The 18,055-nt window shown below is 40.0% G+C and overlaps 1 protein-coding gene across 1 annotated transcript; it reads left to right on the top strand.

Moving 5' to 3' along the window:
• On the top strand, positions 1-17,262 carry LOC123519037 (LIM domain and actin-binding protein 1-like). Its single transcript, XM_045280171.1, has 5 exons — positions 1-160; positions 7,661-7,793; positions 9,224-9,897; positions 13,903-14,027; positions 14,538-17,262. The coding sequence occupies exons 2-5, from the start codon at positions 7,763-7,765 to the stop codon at positions 14,677-14,679; spliced, it is 972 nt and encodes a 323-aa protein (XP_045136106.1). The 5' UTR covers positions 1-160; positions 7,661-7,762; the 3' UTR covers positions 14,680-17,262.
• The last annotated feature ends 793 nt before the right edge of the window (positions 17,263-18,055 follow it).

Here is an 18,055-nt window from a genome sequence, read left to right as displayed (position 1 = left end):
CAGTATCACTGCTCATCCAGCAGCGAACGTTATCACTGAGGGTTGGGACGTTGGGTCGACAGCATAGTGCCGGTCCTCCCTCACACTCCTGCACACATACACAGACGCGTTATCTGTATCCAAGATACCTCCCCTGTCACCTGTCACTGACACAGACAAGGTAAGGACTTTAACTCTCGCACCCATGTCTGAGAAAGGATTGGGTGGAGTGTTTTATTCGTTATTCTTTGTTTTTTTGAGGAATTTTTAAAAGCTGAAAGTAGAGCTAATGGGTAGTGTGGTATCTCAGTGTCTTTAATATATAGTTGTGATAATTTATTAATGAGTTGAGTGAAACAAGGATTGTATTAATAACTGTTTTGATGTGTCGTGTGTCATCAAGCTTTTCTGTGGCAGTATTGATTTTGGTCACGATGTGGTGATAGGCTTGGTGCAGAAGGGGCTTTGCTATTGCTGTCTATGATAACATCGAGCTGTTGTAAATGTGATGTGCTGTCCTGAGAGATAGGGGAATGTTTCCGCTTTCCTTGGAACTCAATTACATGCATGCTCAACGCCTTGTGATTGCTTCCAAGTTGCATAACATAACCACGCGCTCTGGTGACGGGAATATTTACAGCAACCCGTTATCATTCGGGGTCTTGTCGCTTTTCTTGGTAAGTTTAGCCTGCTACAAGTAAGGTAAACAGGTTTGGTGTCAGGTGCAATAACAAAAGTAGTAGCAATAGTAGACATTGGTAGCTTAGAAATCATTGTCGTGAACAGTTACCTTTGGTTTTTGTATGGTAACCGCCTCAAACATTTTTTGCGTTATTGTGGTGTGAGAAACATGAGGCAAGCAAGACGCCTTCGAAAGAGCAGAGGGCAATAAGGGAAGCAGAAGGACAAGGAGAGGGATGGAGGGAGGGAGGAGAGCGGAGTGAGTGAGGGAGGGAGGCAGGCAGGCAGGCTGATAGGCAGGTGTTGGAGAGAGAGAGAGAGAGAGAGAGAGAGAGAGAGAGAGAGAGAGAGAGAGAGAGAGAGACAGACCAATTTTAAAAGGAACGAAGTATCAGAGACAAGAAGAGATAGTGGCAGGTACTCTATAACGGAATGGAACATGAGGTGAAGGCGGTGAGGAAGAGGAGAGAACGTTTTAAAGTAGAGGAGGCGTGGAGCAGAGGAGCACTTTAAGAGGAGAAGCAAGACGTGAGGAAAGTTAACTCCAAAAGAACGAGTTAACACATAAAAGAAAACTTTAAGAGTCCACAGATTACATGGAGAGAGAACTAGTAGAGAACGGTAGTGTTATTAGGGAGGCCTTGAATGAGAGAGAGAGAGAGAGAGAGAGAGAGAGAGAGAGAGAGAGAGAGAGAGAGAGAGAGAGACTTTTCCTAGGATAATTAGTTACACTACATTATATGGATGATTAAGATTCCATTTCATTGTATGTGTCTGCTTCAATATTCGTTTCAGAAATCCATAAATACATAAATTTCTCTACTTGTTCATTCCACCCACCACTAGTAGAATATTCAAGCATAACTGAAAGGGTTTGCATCGATGAGGATCCTTCTGTCATAACGCTAGAGGTTTTCATGGGATGGATGTTTCGTGGTCAGTGAGCGCACACACGCTTATTTTGCTCATTCGTCCTTGTTACTCGCCCTCGGGAATAACAAGAACCTCGTCAGACACAGAGGGGGAGGGAGTGTGAGAGCGAGCATCTGTGTGTGTGTGTGTATGTCCGTGTGTTAGTATGTACAGATCAACTCGTCAACGTCACACAGTACCGGCAGGCTGGCTGTTGCTCATCTCATCCTACATCTACACCTCATAGTCTTGACCGTCACCGCCCTCACCACAGCCACCACCATCGCCACCAGCCACCACCTGTCGTCTCCACCCACCTAACCGCCTCGCCAGCGACCTTGCCAAAAATACCTCTCTCGTGAAATGGCAGTAACCTGTTGTCTTGCTATCCTTTCCCTCCATACTCACTCTCGCTCTCGATGGTCTTCCCTTCCAATTCACTGTCATGAGAGAGAGAGAGAGAGAGAGAGAGAGAGAGAGAGAGAGAGAGAGAGAGAGAATGTATTTACAAGAATAGTAGTTTCATTAGGTTTTGGTGTGATTGAGATAAAGGTGATATCAGTGGAATTAGAAAAAAAGTGACAGCGTTATCAGTGCCGGTGTTAATATGGTTTATATACATAAAAAAAAAAAAAACGGCGTAAACCCATAAAGATCTGACCGAGTCTTGCCCTATAGCAATAGATATGTAAATAGACATGAATATCATATAAACAAGAAGAAAACGAGGTAACGAATAATAGATGGGAAGAAGAAAAAACACGTTTCAAAGAAAAGCAGATTAGAAAAGCCATAAAAATGACAATAAAAATAATAGTAATATTCTCCGAGTACGATGAATAGTAGTAGTACAAATGGAGCTCATATTTTCCATTAATATACTAAGGTTGGCTTCCCAGATATAGGAATGGCTCACTAGAGGATTGTGTTACCTTAATCATTGCATAACCTCTGTGGCGGGAAGGATAAGGCTGCATTGCAACCTGCTATAGTGAAGAGACGCTAGAGACGGTGGCTGACGGAGTGACAAGCAGTATAAGGAGTAGGAACAGTAGTTCTAGAATGTAGAGTAGTAGTAGTAAAGTAGTAGTAGTAGTAGTAGTAGTAGTAGTGTGTGTGTGTGTGTGTGTGTGTGTGTGTGTGTGTGTGTGTGTGTGTGTGTGTGTGTGTGTGTTTGAAGATGGGGACTCTCTCTCTCTCTCTCTCTCTCTCTCTCTCTCTCTCTCTCTCTCTCTCTCTCTCTCTCTCTCTCTCTCTCATATGACTGAAAGTTATTGCACACGTTAATTATATGTTTATCCTCGATTAAGAAAGAAAATTATGACACACACACACACACACACACACACACACACACACACACAGAGAGAGAGAGAGAGAGAGAGAGAGAGAGAGAGAGAGAGAGAGAGAGAGAGAGACATACATACAGACAGACAGACTATGCACTGTTTATACCTAAGAGATGTAGACTGACAGCTAGACGTCCTTACACACACACACACACACACACACACACACACACACACACACACACACACACGATAGGGTTACATGAAGATAAGCTCAACACTTCCTACTGTTCTATAGAAATAAGAAGTGGCCTTTAAAAATAGCTGCTGTAGGGGGGCAAAGTTTTTTTTTTTTCTTTTTCTTTTCCCCTATCTGTTTCTTCCCTTCTTGGAGAGGATGAACCATACTTAGCAGGGCTGCGTATTTGAGAACCAAACCACTCTTGTTGGCGCGGCTTCTCTGTGTGTGTGTGTGTGTGTGTGTGTGTGTGTTTAGAGGTGTGTTTTTGAGGGCGACATGCTGCTGGTGCCAAGAGTATGAGGAAGGTTTCCCAACTTGGCAAGACTGGGAGCTACTGTGTTCTGGTTCCATTTTTACGGAGGTTATACAGTGTACTAGCTGTTTTACGGTACCTTATCCTACCCTTCCTGTCTCCCAAATTTGTTCCTTTCCTAACGTCCTTTGTTGGTCAGTTTGTTTTTTTGGTTGATATTTGTTATATCTTCCTTTTTTTGTTTTCTGTATGTTTTATTTTTATTATTTTGTTGAGCATCATGTCTCATTTCCGGGTTCTATTCTGCTTAATCGTGTTTGCTTGCTCTTATCTGTTGGTCTCTTTCTCTTTAGTGTGTGTGTGTGTGTGTGTGTGTGTGTGTGTGTGTGTGTGTGTGTGTGTGTGTGTGTGTTGGCAGATTATTGTCAGGTCGTTGAGTTTTTTGCTCAGCTTTTAAAATAGTCAGGAGAAATGTTACACCATGAATTATTGATGTTTTTTGTTAGGTCTCTCATTGTTAGGTTTTATGTTTTGAACGTTCCTTTTCACTTATAGTATTCCATAGTTCTCATTTTATTATATCATCGGTTTATAGTTGCAAAAAATCTATCCTAATCTATTATCTGTATGTCAATGGAAGCGTTATCTGTTATCAATATTATTGTCTTGTCTCTTCAGCGGTTGGTATCAGATTCAGTGTCACTCTTCAAATCTCTTTCCTCGACTCTCTCTCTCTCTCTCTCTCTCTCTCTCTCTCTCTCTCTATATATATATATATATATATATATATATATATATATATATATATATATATATATCTATCTATCTATCTATCTATCTATTTATTTATTTATTTATTTATTTATTTAGTGTCCCGCCATGTCACCTTTTCAGTCCTGTTAACGATTCTTAGGTGTTTTGTTATCCCCATTCTCTTTAGTGTTTTTCTTTCATGTTATTTACCGCCATGTTGCAATCATTATCCTCTTGTGTATCACCCTCTCGGTTATAACTGAGTGTATTATGTTCTGTTTCTTCACGCCTCCTTTTCGCTTCTGGCGTGGGCTCGAACGTGACAGTGTCTCTAAAAGGGAAAGACCGTTGTCCACTTCCTGTGTATGAGAGGCACCAGTGTGTGTGTGTGTGTGTGTGTGCTGAGATAAGCTGCTGTGTGGGTACATGGTTTCCTCAGTAGGCGATGATGTGATGACTCACAAGGGATGCCTTTGACTTTTCACAATTTTATATCGTTTTCCATTGTTGTGATGTCCTCTTTCGTAAACAATGACATTTTAGAACACCTGTTTGTTTTCTCTTTAATTTTCTTCGTTTCCTTGGAGCTAGTGACCTTTTTTTCCTGTCTATTGTCTGTTTTGAGGCTACTGTGGTTTTGTGCCTGTGGGTGTTTCCTCTCCGTTACTCCTCGAATTCTCAGTGCTCCCTTCTCTCTCTCTCTCTCTCTCTCTCTCTCTCTCTCTCTCTCTCTCTCTCTCTCTCTCTCTCTCTCTCTCTCTCGTTACTCATATGCCGGCTTGCCGATCAAGGGGCAGCGCGGGTGGGGCAATCTCACGGCGGGGCGGGACTGGACGAGGCAGGGTTGGGTGGAGCAGAATGAGGTGAGGTGAGGTTGGGTGAAAACAGCGCAAGTGAAATTTTTCAATATAGATATATCCAGCAAGCATGACACAATCCTGGTTGCACTTTCATTTACACGATTGCTTTAATTTCCCAGTTATTAGATGAAATAATCGCTGAAAGAATGCCTTGCATGGCTCCCTCTCTCGGCATTACTTCGAAAGCTTCAAAGTAGAAATTATTGATGCCCGTTTATCTATATTTAAACGAGATGTGTATCAGTTACTCGACGTCATATTGGGTCCTCTCCTCTCACCAATAAGCAAGATGGATATTTACGTATATCGGTCATGAGGCAATTACCAGCTCACCGTGAGTGTTGTAATTCCTGCCACGGGGGATTAGAGCAACGTGTCTCGCCTTTTTTTTTTTTTTTTTCACTCCTGCACAAAGGATGACTAACATTTATATACGTTTCAAAAGTGTTTACCCTGTTTAAATATCACGATAATCATCACACATTTTTTCCTTTGCATCTAAGTGAGGCCATCTACAAGGTTCCGTGTGAGGAGGGAGTTTCCACGCACCGGGAGTCACTTGACGCGCCGGGTAAAGGAGGGAGGGAGGGAGGGAGGCACTGCAGGCAGGAACAGGATATAAAACATGGTTAACATTTAGGATATAGAAATGTATTTATTTGTCAAGATAATGTTGTGCATTTTATATTTAACTGAGGTCATGAATAATGTTTATTGTATTGAGAGGTTATGGTGGAATTATTTATGACAGCAGAGGAGGATGGTGCATTGAGGACAAGGCAAGTTACTTGTGTCCGAAGGAGGGGTGACATTTACATGCATTTTGAAGGCTTGAATATCACAATAATCATGCATTAGGCCCCCCTCCCCGTTCTATCTCTCATTGAGGTCATCAGTAAGGTTCCTTGCGCCCGGAGCCCTTTGGAAGTCGCCGAGAGGTAAAGAGAGCAAGGGCACGCTGTATGCACTCGTCTCCCGCCTCGCCCCAGTCAGCTCCAGTCCGCCCCCACCTTGCTTCACCCCTGAGACCCCTTGGCTTTATTCACCTCTCGGACAGTTGTAATATCGTTGAAGGTCAAGGTTGCTCCGCCTCATCTGTTGCTCTCTCTCTCTCTCTCTCTCTCTCTCTCTCTCTCTCTCTCTCTCTCTCTCTCTCTCATTTATTTGTCTATTTTTTTTTTAATGCTTCATTTACCTTTTTAGTTGTCGATACAGTGTGTGTGTGTGTGTGTGTGTGTGTGAGAGAGAGAGAGAGAGAGAGAGAGAGAGAGAGAGAGAGAAAATGCATGGACAATAATTACCATTCACTTTCAAGCAAGGTCTACTCCAAAGGTCTGCATGGCTTTTCACACACACACACACACACACACACACACACACACACACAGAAGCCTCTGTGCATGTCTCCTTTGGTAGGTTCAGAGGGCACAATCACATGTTGCAAGGAAAGAAAGAGGGAGGGGAAGGGGGAGGTATGTGATTCCCCTAGTTTCCAGTCTGTGTTTAAGGGCAAGGTGGGAGTGGCTGAAGAGAGCGGCTGTTGGGAGGAAGGATGAGGGAGTGGTGGGGTGTGAAGTTCATGGGTTTCCTTACATCACAGCCAAGAAACACCTGTGACATTAACCAGCACAGCTGCTTTCGAAAGAAGGAAGGAAGCAAGTGATTGATTTAATGCCAAGGTATGTTTTAAAAGTTACTGACCTTTTTCCTCTTATTCCCATTGCAGTGAGTCGTTTTGTGTACAAGGAAACTGTCTTAATTAGTGAGAGACAATAAGAGTTCTCCCGTGAAATAAATTGACGTGGGTGGAGGTCGAGAGGTTTCGTAATTCATTGCAGTGTTAAGTTAATGCAAAAACCAAGGTCGAATTTAGTGGAAATGCCTAATGGCAGTAGCTAGTTGTAATAGTTGTATGTGTGCACAAATACTAACTAACATGAATAGTGTTAGCAGTAGTCTTAGAAAGCAGAATAATGGTAGTGATGGTGATGCTGATCAGAGGTGATGCTGGTGGCGAGGGTGGGGGACGATGGTGGTGAAAGAGGATCGTGAACTAGCCTAACATAATGAGCTTAGTGAGTGACGCAGCTCGTGCCTCTGTGTGTGTGTGTGTGTGTTGTTGCTAAACCTTCAGCACACACACACACACACACCGGCAGCGCGTACATGACGGAGATCGCGCAGAGTATGCCGGTCACTCTCGTCTTGAAAATAACGATTGTGACCACATGTTGCAGAACCTCACTTGACCTGTTGCTGGCGGTGCAACTCTGTTGATGGTTGGTTTACACATTTGTTATGGGGCTTGTTGCTTGCTTGAATACACCTGACTATGCTTATCAAGGAAACATGTATGCGCTTGCAGTATATCGTAGGTTTGTGCTGCGTAGCAATATTTTTCATATAATATTCATAATATTTTGTAGAATAATTGCAACACCACTGCTACAAAAACACAACACGTTCCGCGCTTATTTAGGTACTACATCGCTTTGGGTTATGTGGATGATTCAGTGGAAAGGTTGGCTTTGGCGGCATGATTTGGCCACCAAGCCTGGCAGGATGAGCAGCGCACATGACGAACAGGCCGCTTCGCTTCATCGCTTGGGATCTGCTGGGCTGCCAACGCTTTAAAGACGACCCGCACATATGCAGGTTCACCTCAGAAGAATGGATCATGTGTTTATTTCAGAATTTTTTCCTCCGGTGTTCTGCCTTAAGTGATGTACTAAGAGGTTGCTGTCCTGAAGTTGTTTGCAATACAGTGCCAGCGAGACAGCGCGGACCCGCCAGCATGGAGGAGCAGGACACAGGCGCGCGGGGTGGTATGTAGACTTATTGCCTGTCATGAGCGTCTGCCCTACGGGAAGGATAATCGCAGTTTTTTTTTTTTCTTTTTCTTATTTATTTGATTTTTTTTTCCTTCTTTGTAATATTATGGTGTACAATATATAACTATGACATCGGCGCTCCTCTTATCCCCTCGGGGTGGATACCACTGTTTTAAGTTCCCTGACATGTTAAGTCTTAAGGAACTGATGGGGTTAGCAGTTCGTATCAGTCTTTCTTGACACATGTCACATGCAATATGCAACAATCAACGATACTACATTAAAAGATATAGGTTGAAGAAGATCGAAACAACCGGAGAAAAAGGTAGGTTGGTATGTGTGTTAAGACGTGAGTGTGGTATTCCCGATTGGAAATCGAAAAGGTAGGTGCAACTATCCCATTTCCTTTGTTTGAAAAATAAATGACTAAATCAATAAACATCACTGAATTCTCTTTATAAATGTCATTTTGAGCATAATGATTTATACTCCATGGAACGTGGATGAATGCAGCATATAATTGAAAATTGATTAATATAATTAAAGGAAAATGTAAACCACATTAAATCACTAGGTGGAGTGGCCAATTGGCCATGATAGTTCCGTTTGTTTCTTCCTCACCTCACATTTCCTCCTTTCAAAATTCCCTGTATCCGAGTATCTAAAGTTTTGACCTCATATTCTCTTCTTATCTGGATCCTATGTCCTTTTTTGAGATTTATAATCATTAAACAAAATGCAGTCCATCATGGCAAAACATTTCATGTGAGCAGACATATTTGCATAATCTTAGTAACATTTTCCTTTCTCTCTTAAATCCTTGTTATGTATAATTATTTAAGCTATTTTAATCCAGCATCCTCATAACATTTTCATGTGCTCAACCAGACCAGTTTACCAAACATGCAACACTATGCATCTTTCACATTTATTGTTTATACATAGAGTGGTTATGCCAATCTTGGCAAGCAAATAGTACTTTACATGGATTTCAAACTAGGTTATTACCTAGAAATAGCCTTGTTTTCAAAGAGTAAAGTTTAAAAGTATCTCAAAGTTTTCAGTCTAACCCAAGAGCTTTCTGTTTCACAAATCTTTGTTATTCTTTCTTGTCTTCAGATGGCATTCATACTTGTGCTACATATAGCCCTATAAGCTCTGGTGGATGATATTTTAAGACATTCTCTTGAAAGGAGGATATGAACAACTATGCATTGATACATACTTTTGATGGAAGAGAGAGAGAGAGTCCTTATCAATAGATCCCTAGAAAGTGGTATGATGGAGTAACTTTATATAACAAAATTAATATTGTTGTACTGTTGGAGTAATTAGATAACAAAATTAATATTCTAGTACTGTACTTGTGTTGCTCTTTATAACCAATTTTCTTTCTTCAAATAATCACAACCTTCAACTTGCAGGTGACTTAAACGGTACTGAGGAGCACAATAAGGCACAGCATCAGGAGAAGGAAACTGAAGCTGGAGAGGCACAAAACCAGTCTGAAGAGCAGCCCAAGGGAGAAGCTGATGATCCAAAGGTAGAGTCTGAAGACGAGGGAACTGGAGAAGATTTATCTGAAAGCTGTGAAGTCCCTGTGGATGACAAGCCTGAAATCAAGGAGGAGCAGGTTACTGAAGAGTCAGTTGAAGTACATGAAACTGAATGTGTTGCTGAAGAAGAGAAGGGAGAGCAAGAAAGCTGCCCTGATAGTGAAGAAGTAAAAGATTCAGGAAAGGAAGAATCTCTTGATGAACCAGTGAATGGTATTAGTGAACATCAGGAAGAAGATCAAGAAGCCAATAACAAGGAGAACCATATTAATGGTACAAGCACAAAAGAAGAGAACAATCATTTTGAAGGTGAAGAACTAACAAAAGAAGAAGAAGAAAACAACAAGAACAAGGAGCAAGAAGGTGGTGATAGTGTTGACTTCCAGAACAAAGAATTTACCAATAACCACGACGACGATAGTCACCATACCATCAGTGAGCTGAGGTCCAAGTGGGACTCATTTGGCAAGGAGCAGAGCAGTCCTCCAATTGAACACATACACTGCCATCCAGGCATGGCTGACACTGCCAAGAGCCGTTTTGTAAGTACATACAAGAAATTCACGATTTACTCATCCAAATTCCCTTCTCTTTTCAGATTTTACATATTTGTATGTATGTAGCCTATCTGCCTACCTAAATGTTCATTTGTCTGTCTGTCTCTCCATTTATCCATCTATCTATCTATCTATCTACAGTATTAATCTACTTCACCATTTTTCTTATGATTACTATAAGTAATTGCCTACCAAAGGGAATCCATTTCCATCCATAGACCCTGTATAGTCTACTCTTTTCTGTCTCCACCTGCATTTTTTGAGATACTCCAACACAACTCATCTTTTCATTTAATAGATGTTTTTTTTTTTCCTTTTAAGCTTATTCTTGTATATTTTATCCCACATTTTGTTCTCGTCTATCACTTCCAGATGATAAGACAATATCACGATGTTGCACAATTTTTTTTATTTTTATATGCATTTGATTGACAAGAGGATTTACAAGTGTTGATACTCTTCATAAGTCTCATGTTCAAATAAGAGATATTGTTTTAAGTTATTACAGAGAAAGGCTCCTAGCCATTTCATTTGGTTTTACTGATGGGATTTCTTTATGAATGTACTAACTGTTTTAAGGTAATGGTTTTCAGGACAGTAATTACATCTAAGTTGTGCAGCAGTTATTTTATATTACTGTTTTGTAAGCAGAAAGGAATGTTTGCTGACTAGCCTTGGCATAAACCTTTATCACTGAGTGGCTTACTGTGGTCACATTCATCCTACTTTCTCCTGGCTGTTTGCCTTGAAGGTGTTATCCACTGCCTGTGGTTATCTGTCACTTGCCCACCACACTGAGTATGGAGAACAGGTGTAAGGACAATGGTAATAGTGAGGATGCTGGGGTTGCTGCTTTTTTTTTATTAACAGCAGGTTTTCTGAATGACATATTTTCTAATTTTGATATAGCTTTAATAAACACTGTATTATGATTTTTATTAATTTATTAATTTGTTATTTATTTTATTACCATTTAGTAACTTGATAGAAAGATTTTTGTTTATTAGTAGTTTTGTCATTAATTTCACTGCATTTTCATAATCATGTTTACATGATAATTACTTTCTCTCTCATGGTGAGCAGGTTAGGAAGGTGACATTTAGAAGATGATATTTACTTGTACACACACACACACACACACACACACACACACCATGTAGTGTAGTGGTTAGCACGCTCGACTCACAATTGAGAGGGCTGGATTTGAGTCCTGGGAACGGCGAGGCAAATGGGCAAGCCTCTTAATGTGTGGCCCCTGTTCACCTAGCAGTAAATAGGTATGGGATGTAACTCGACGGGTTGTGGCCTTGCTTTGCTGGTGTGTGGAGTGTGTTGTGGTCCCAGTCCTACCCGAAGATTGGTCTATGAGCTCTGAGCTCGCTCCGTAATGGGGAAGACTGGCTGGATGACCAGCAGATGACCGAGGTGAATTACACACACACACACACACACACACACACACACACACACACACACACACACACACACACACACACACACACACACACACACACACACACACACACACACACACACACACACACACACACACACACACACACACACACACACACACACACACACTTATTAATGGATTATTTGCTTCAACATACAAGACACTAACAAACATCAGAGTAGCATTCAATTACATGGATAAAAGTATGATGAAAAAGATATTAACCACTATGATAAGACCTAGACTAGAATATGCAGCAGTGGTATGGTTGCCATATAGACAGAAAGATATCAAGAAACTAGAAAGGATACAAAGGGGTGCTACAAAGATGGTCCCTGAAATAAAAGATCTTCCTTACTGAAAGACTGAAGGAGATGGAGCTACCAACTTTGAAGAATAGACGGAAAGAGGAGATCTGATAACGATGTATAATAAACCGTATGGAGAAGATAGATAGACAAGACCTGGTAACACTGATGGAGAAGGGAGACAGACAAACAAGAGGACATTCCAAGAAAATCATGAAAAGTCAGTGTCATAGGAATATCAAAAGTTCAGTTTTCCACATAGGACAGTAGACATATGGAATGGATTAAGGGAAGAGATTGTAACAGCAGAAAGTGTGTGCAAATTTAAGGAGAAGTTAGATAAATGTAGATATGGAGACAGGTCACTATGAGCCCCACTCGAACCCTGTAACATACAACTAGGTGAACACACACACACACACACACACACACACACACACACACACACACACACACACACACACACACACATTAAGAAATGTAGCATAATGGAATTTGGGAAGAGCAAAAATAGGATAACAAGACAATATAAACTTGGAGAAGAGAAGATTAAGAAGGTGGAAAGTGAAAAGGACCTGGGAGTTCTCATAACAAAAGAAATGTCCCCCCAATAAACATATAAATAAAATTGTTGGTGAGACCTACAACTTACTGTGAAATATTAGAATTAGAAGATACGGTGAAAAAGTTATTGGTGATCAGACCACGACTGGAGTATGCAGCAGTACTGTGGTCACCTAATACGAGGAAGAATATCAGGAAAATTGAAAGGATACAAAGAGCGGCCACCAAACTGGCCCCAATCTTGTTAGCTCTTATGTATGAAAAGAGACTGGAGAGACTGGAATTACCAACACTGGAGCAGAGAAGAGAAAGAGGCGACCTGTTGACCATCTACAGAATAATGAATAATATGGAGTTTCCTGATAGGATCGACCTGCTGAAGAGGGACAGAAGGGACACAAGACTAAAACTCAGAAAAGACAACGATAGAAGAGACTTCAAGAAAAACAGTTTCTCCTATAGAGTGATAGATGTATGGAAAGAACTGGACAGAGAGGTGGTGTGTGCAAAGTCTATACACGACTTTAAGAGAAAATTAGACACTGTGAGATACAGAGACGGGACAACACGAGCATAGGTTCCCCTCCCGTAAAATACAACTAGGTAAATACACACACACACACACACACACACAGGATTTGGGAGTGACAATGGAAGAAAATAATCAACTGGCAAGCCATATTGATAGAGTTTTCAGAGAGACATACAATTTGCTAAGGAATATTGGAATAGCATTTCACTACATGGACAAAGAAATGATGAAGAAACTGATAAGTACTATAATAAGACCCAGATTGGAATATGCAGGAGTAGTGTGGACCCCTCACAAAAAGAAACACATAAAAAAGCTGGAGAGACTACAAAAAATGGCTACAAGAATGGTCCCAGAACTTGAAGGGATGACATATGAGGAGAGACTTAAGGCTATGGATCTTCTAACATTGGAGCAGAGAAGGGAGAGAGGGGATCTCATACAAGTATATAAATTGATAAATGGAATGGACCAAGTGGACAATGAGTATCTGATCCTGAGAGAAGAATATGCCAGTCGAAGCACAAGATCGCATAGTAAGCTGAGGAAGGGAAGATATGTAAGAGATTAAAAAGTATAGCTTCCCGCAAAGATGTATTGAGACGTGGAACAGTTTGAATGAAGAAGTTGTGTCTGCAACGAGTGTGCATATTTTTAAAGTAAGATTGGATAAGTGTAGATATGGAGACGGGGCCACACAAGCATAAAGCCCAGGCCCTGTAAAACTGAATAGAAGTGAGTTAGAATAGGTTAATAGGTTTGGTTATAAGAAGTACTGTGGTACATGTTGATGTCTGATCATGTAGTGAATTGTCATGCTGTAGAGAAGAGATCAAGTCCTCTTATTCTTATATCTTTGTTTTAGAAGATATGAGATGAAATGTATCAATCATTATTCAAATAAGATGATCAAAGTTATACAATAAATACCACCATGGTATATATATATCCATTATACCCTAAAATATCATGCTTTAGATTTTAATGTACGAAATTACAATATTACAAATACATATGTAGAAAAAGAAGGAAGATGAAAATTTTGATAATGATATGACACCAATGTAGGCATGTATTAGTAAACATAATTAGGTTATTAATGGGTAGCCTAACACTCAGTTGCTTTGCAGGGTGGCACTGCTGAGAAATGCAACCAGTGCCAAAAGACAGTGTATGCCATGGAGAGGCTGGAGGTGGCAGGCCGGCTGATGCACAAGACTTGCTTCAGATGCTGCAAGTGCAACTCTCCTCTCAGGTGAGCAGTCTGTTGATCACACAGGATTCTGGTTCCATGATGCTTAGTTACTGACTGGATTCAGCCTCAAAATGAGTGATAATCTGTAACCATTATGACATTTATTTTATTTTATTTTTATTTTTTTTGTATTTCATTCAGCTTCCTTTCACCATGTAACTTTCATTTTCATCCTTCAGTACTCATGGGAAAGTTGCAGGTAAACTAGCTCATTGGCTGCTGGCCACCATGCAAGTTAATTAGTTGGTTGACTTCTGTTTTCTGCTAGCTTTGAAGTTTTAATACTTTTCTCTTTTGTGATGTAGTAATGAATAATGAAATAATGTTATCTAGATATTGTAGACAGCCATATTTCATTGTCGTAGAAAGTGGAACTTGCTAAGTAGAAAATATACACATAATTGCTCAACATACATATGAATTATGATTAGGTTCTCCTCCAACATGTAAACAATGACTGTTTATGAGGATCGAGAAACATGTCATAATGTTTTCCTTATTTTTTTTCAGTGTTGGGAGATTCTCAGTGGGTGGTGGGGAGCTGTACTGCATGACTCACTACAAGCAAGCATTCAGAGAGAAGGGAACCTATGATGTGTTCACTCCAGACAACCCTATCAAGGGCAAGTGGCAGTCCAAGCCTGCTGAGTGATGGCCAGCTTTTGGGAGCCTTTGGGACCAGGGTGGAAGAGCTACATCACTTCATTTCTTGCATCTTTTACTTATTGCTATTCCTGAGATTTTCTTGTTATTGCTATTCAGTACTTAACTCAAGATAGAGAACAATCTCTAAGAATCACAGCTCTGCTGGATTGTTACTGCCAAACTATGCCTTTGTAAATAACACACCTCAAGTCCTATGAAAAATATCCTCCCACTTTTGTGTTTGCTTTATGGTAAAGCTTAATTTCTTGTAGTTGTGAAGTAAGTGTTTTTCCATAGACAGGTTTGTTCAGATCAACACCATCACCAGTAAATGTGCTTATCCCTGGTCAGGTTTACTGGCGTGAGACCTGTCACTGTAATTATTATTTTTGTTCTCCTTTCTTCATGTATAATACTCTTAATCTAGACATTGCAAGTTCACTTTAGTATCAATGCTGTTTGAGGAGAACTGCATAGTTTTCTTACATGATATAACAGTACAAAGTAATCCTGTCAGTATTGGGGCAGGTATCTATGCTGTTTTTGGGGACATATCAAGATGAAAATAAGCATGCTTTTTGAAGTCCAAAATGTATTCAGTGAGAAAGAACTGTTTCATAATAGCATTAAAGATCTTGTACTTTGTATATTTGTAAATCGAAAATTATACATACCATAGTTTTCTTGACAGTGTTATAGTCTTCATACTCTTTGAAATTAGCTACAACTTGGTCTGCCTTATGTCTTCCCACAGGAGAAAATGTCTGTGTTTTCAGTGTGAAATGAAGCTTAGTATGTCCCAAGTCCATCTTTAGGCTGCTTCAGAACAACTTGTGCAGGGGGCCATTTTTTTCTTCAACTGTGAGGTATTTATATGTACAGATCTGTATTTTTTGATGGTATAAATCTTGGAGAATGTGATTCATAAAGAGATCCAAGTATGGTATTGATAACTTGAAAACTCACTGTGATTAAAGGGAGTGTAACTTGGGACAGCTGCTGAAGATTGTGCCAGGTTGTGCTTTGCTTACACTGCCTTTATGGCTTTGGACACATTGCAGTGTTATCCCTCAGAATCTAGATTATATATATTGTTCAAATCCATTAAAACACAAATTGTTTGCAATTGTATGTTAAGAATGTTCAGTATAATGTCTGATAAGTTCATAATGCATACAGGATTTTTTTCCCCTGTTCCATAAATTCTAGTCTGCTCTTTTAAAAATGTGCGATCTCTTGACATCTTTTTAGTTTGAAAGGAATTGTTGAATGGATGAACACTCATTGTGCTTGAGGGTGACAAAATCTCATTATTGCTGGATCTTATTTTGGTGGTAATATTTAGAATATCTGATTACTTTTTAAGATTTTTTTTTTTTTTTTTTTTTTTTATGCATGATTGTACATAGGTGTCTTCCTGCCATTCTCTTTGCCTTCAGTTGACTATAACTACTGCTCTTTTACAATTCAAGCTAATTAAGATATATTGCTAATGATCTGTGACATACCAGTAGGTTATTGAATTTATGTGATTAGAGAATAGTGGTCAGCATTTATTTAATCAAAGGAAGTTTTTAACGTCCATCTACCACTTGCTAATTAATTTAAAGTCCAATGTGAATTATTAAAAAAAGAATTGGAAGATGGTGAAATACACACCTCCAAGTAGTATGATAACTACATGTCACCAGATGTCCTGTTTCTAGCTGCCATAATAGTCATGTAGAGGTTTGGTTTTGTTATAGCTGACCAATAATATTTTCATACATAGCGATGATATATTTCCCTTGTCTGTGATATATATTTTCATATGTATGATGGGTGTACTATCTTTGTCTGGCTCCATAGCAGAATCATCTCAGGGTGAAGGAATACTCCAGCTGCTATTCCTGGTTTTCTTGCCTTACTTAAAGATCACTTATCAACTTATGTACTCATGAACCCTACATGAATATCCAAGACTCATTACTAATATAATCTGGTGTTTGTTGGATGGTGTCCTGTGCTGTACCATCATTGGCAACTAATCATCAACAAATATTTTTTATGATAAATTTTCAGCTTAAGATGTGATTACCTTCTTTTTCACATTTCATAATGTACATAAGAAGCAGCAGATCAGAGGAAGGGTGATATATTTTTCTCATAAAATCAATAGAAAGAAGTCAGCATGATATTGAAAGAAATAAGAACAAAATGTGCCCTTAAAATAACAATGGTGAGCCAGCTTGCATCACTTTGTGCTGGAGTGAAGGATTTTATTTGTAATTTTCTTTACTACTAACTAACTTGCCTTGTTCATCAGTCTTAATTCTGTGAGATTCTGAGTAAATAAATAATACACCAATGCCAGACAGTGACAGACTATTGATGTAAGCCTGCAGGTGTAGATTGGGGGGAGAGGGATATGTGTGGCCTTGAGGATATAGCTGAGGGGAGCAGGTTTGTGATCCTATGAATGCAAGTCTGTAGGTAACCCTCCCTTTGGCCTCCTCACCATTAATTATTCTTGGTTGCTAGTCTGAGCTGTCCAGTTTCAGCCATTATTTGTATGATGTATGCATTATAATAAAGAAAATACAAAAGGGTACAATTGCTTCTCTTTTTTCCAAAACTCACTGTAACAAAAATTGTTACAGTAAGTTGTTAGTGCTTTGTTCCAATCGTGGACTAGAGTTTGTGAGCTCATTCCTGACTCAGTGGTTATGAAAAAGTGTAATAGGCTTATCATAAGGTAGTAGACACCTACCAAAACAATAACTTACTCCCAGTGAGATCTAAAAGCACTAGTTCAGGAGGTGCTGTGAACCTTCCATTAAAGCTAGTTGTGATCTCATTGAATGTTTCCCTTTGTGTCTCACAACTCAAAGGGGTAGTCACAGCCTACCCTCTAAAGACAGCTCTCCTTCTTCACACAAAACTACATGCACTTACCACACATACACCCTTCACTCAAATTAAAATTTAAAAGAAAAATGGGACCCAAAATAAACAACGCCTTGGAGTCCCCCTCTGGGGAGGGGACCAAAAATGTCCCCAGGTCGGACACCTCTCCTGTTGAAGACCACAAATCCCTTGACACCTCCCTCAACTTTTTCTACATTAACTTCTGCAACATTCGCGGTCTTAGATCTAATTTTCAATCTGTGGAACACCACCTCTCCTCTACTAAACCTCATCTTCTTTTCCTCACCGAAACACAGCTGTCTGAGGCAACTGACAGTAGCCCTTCTCTTTTCCCTCCTACTTTCTCTATTCTCATTTTCATTCCAAAGCTGGATGTTGCGTCTATGTACGCAATGACTTAACTTGCTCTCGTGCCCACGCTCTTGAGTCTTCCGAATTTTCCACCATCTGGCTACGACTTAACAGTCACTCTCAAA

The sequence above is a fragment of the Portunus trituberculatus genome, chromosome 44, assembly GCF_017591435.1.
Source record: "Portunus trituberculatus isolate SZX2019 chromosome 44, ASM1759143v1, whole genome shotgun sequence".
NCBI classification, from domain to species: domain Eukaryota; kingdom Metazoa; phylum Arthropoda; class Malacostraca; order Decapoda; family Portunidae; genus Portunus; species Portunus trituberculatus.
This window is presented reverse-complemented; position numbering and strand designations above follow the sequence as displayed.

Excerpts from the sequence above, each read along its gene's own strand:
- LOC123519037 (XM_045280171.1), top strand. The coding sequence starts at position 7,763 with ATGGAGGAGCAGGACACAGGCGCGCGGGGTG. Across the intron at positions 7,794-9,223 it reads GGACACAGGCGCGCGGGGTG|GTGACTTAAACGGTACTGAG; the intron begins GTATGTAGACTT and ends TTCAACTTGCAG. Across the intron at positions 9,898-13,902 it reads ACACTGCCAAGAGCCGTTTT|GGTGGCACTGCTGAGAAATG; the intron begins GTAAGTACATAC and ends GTTGCTTTGCAG.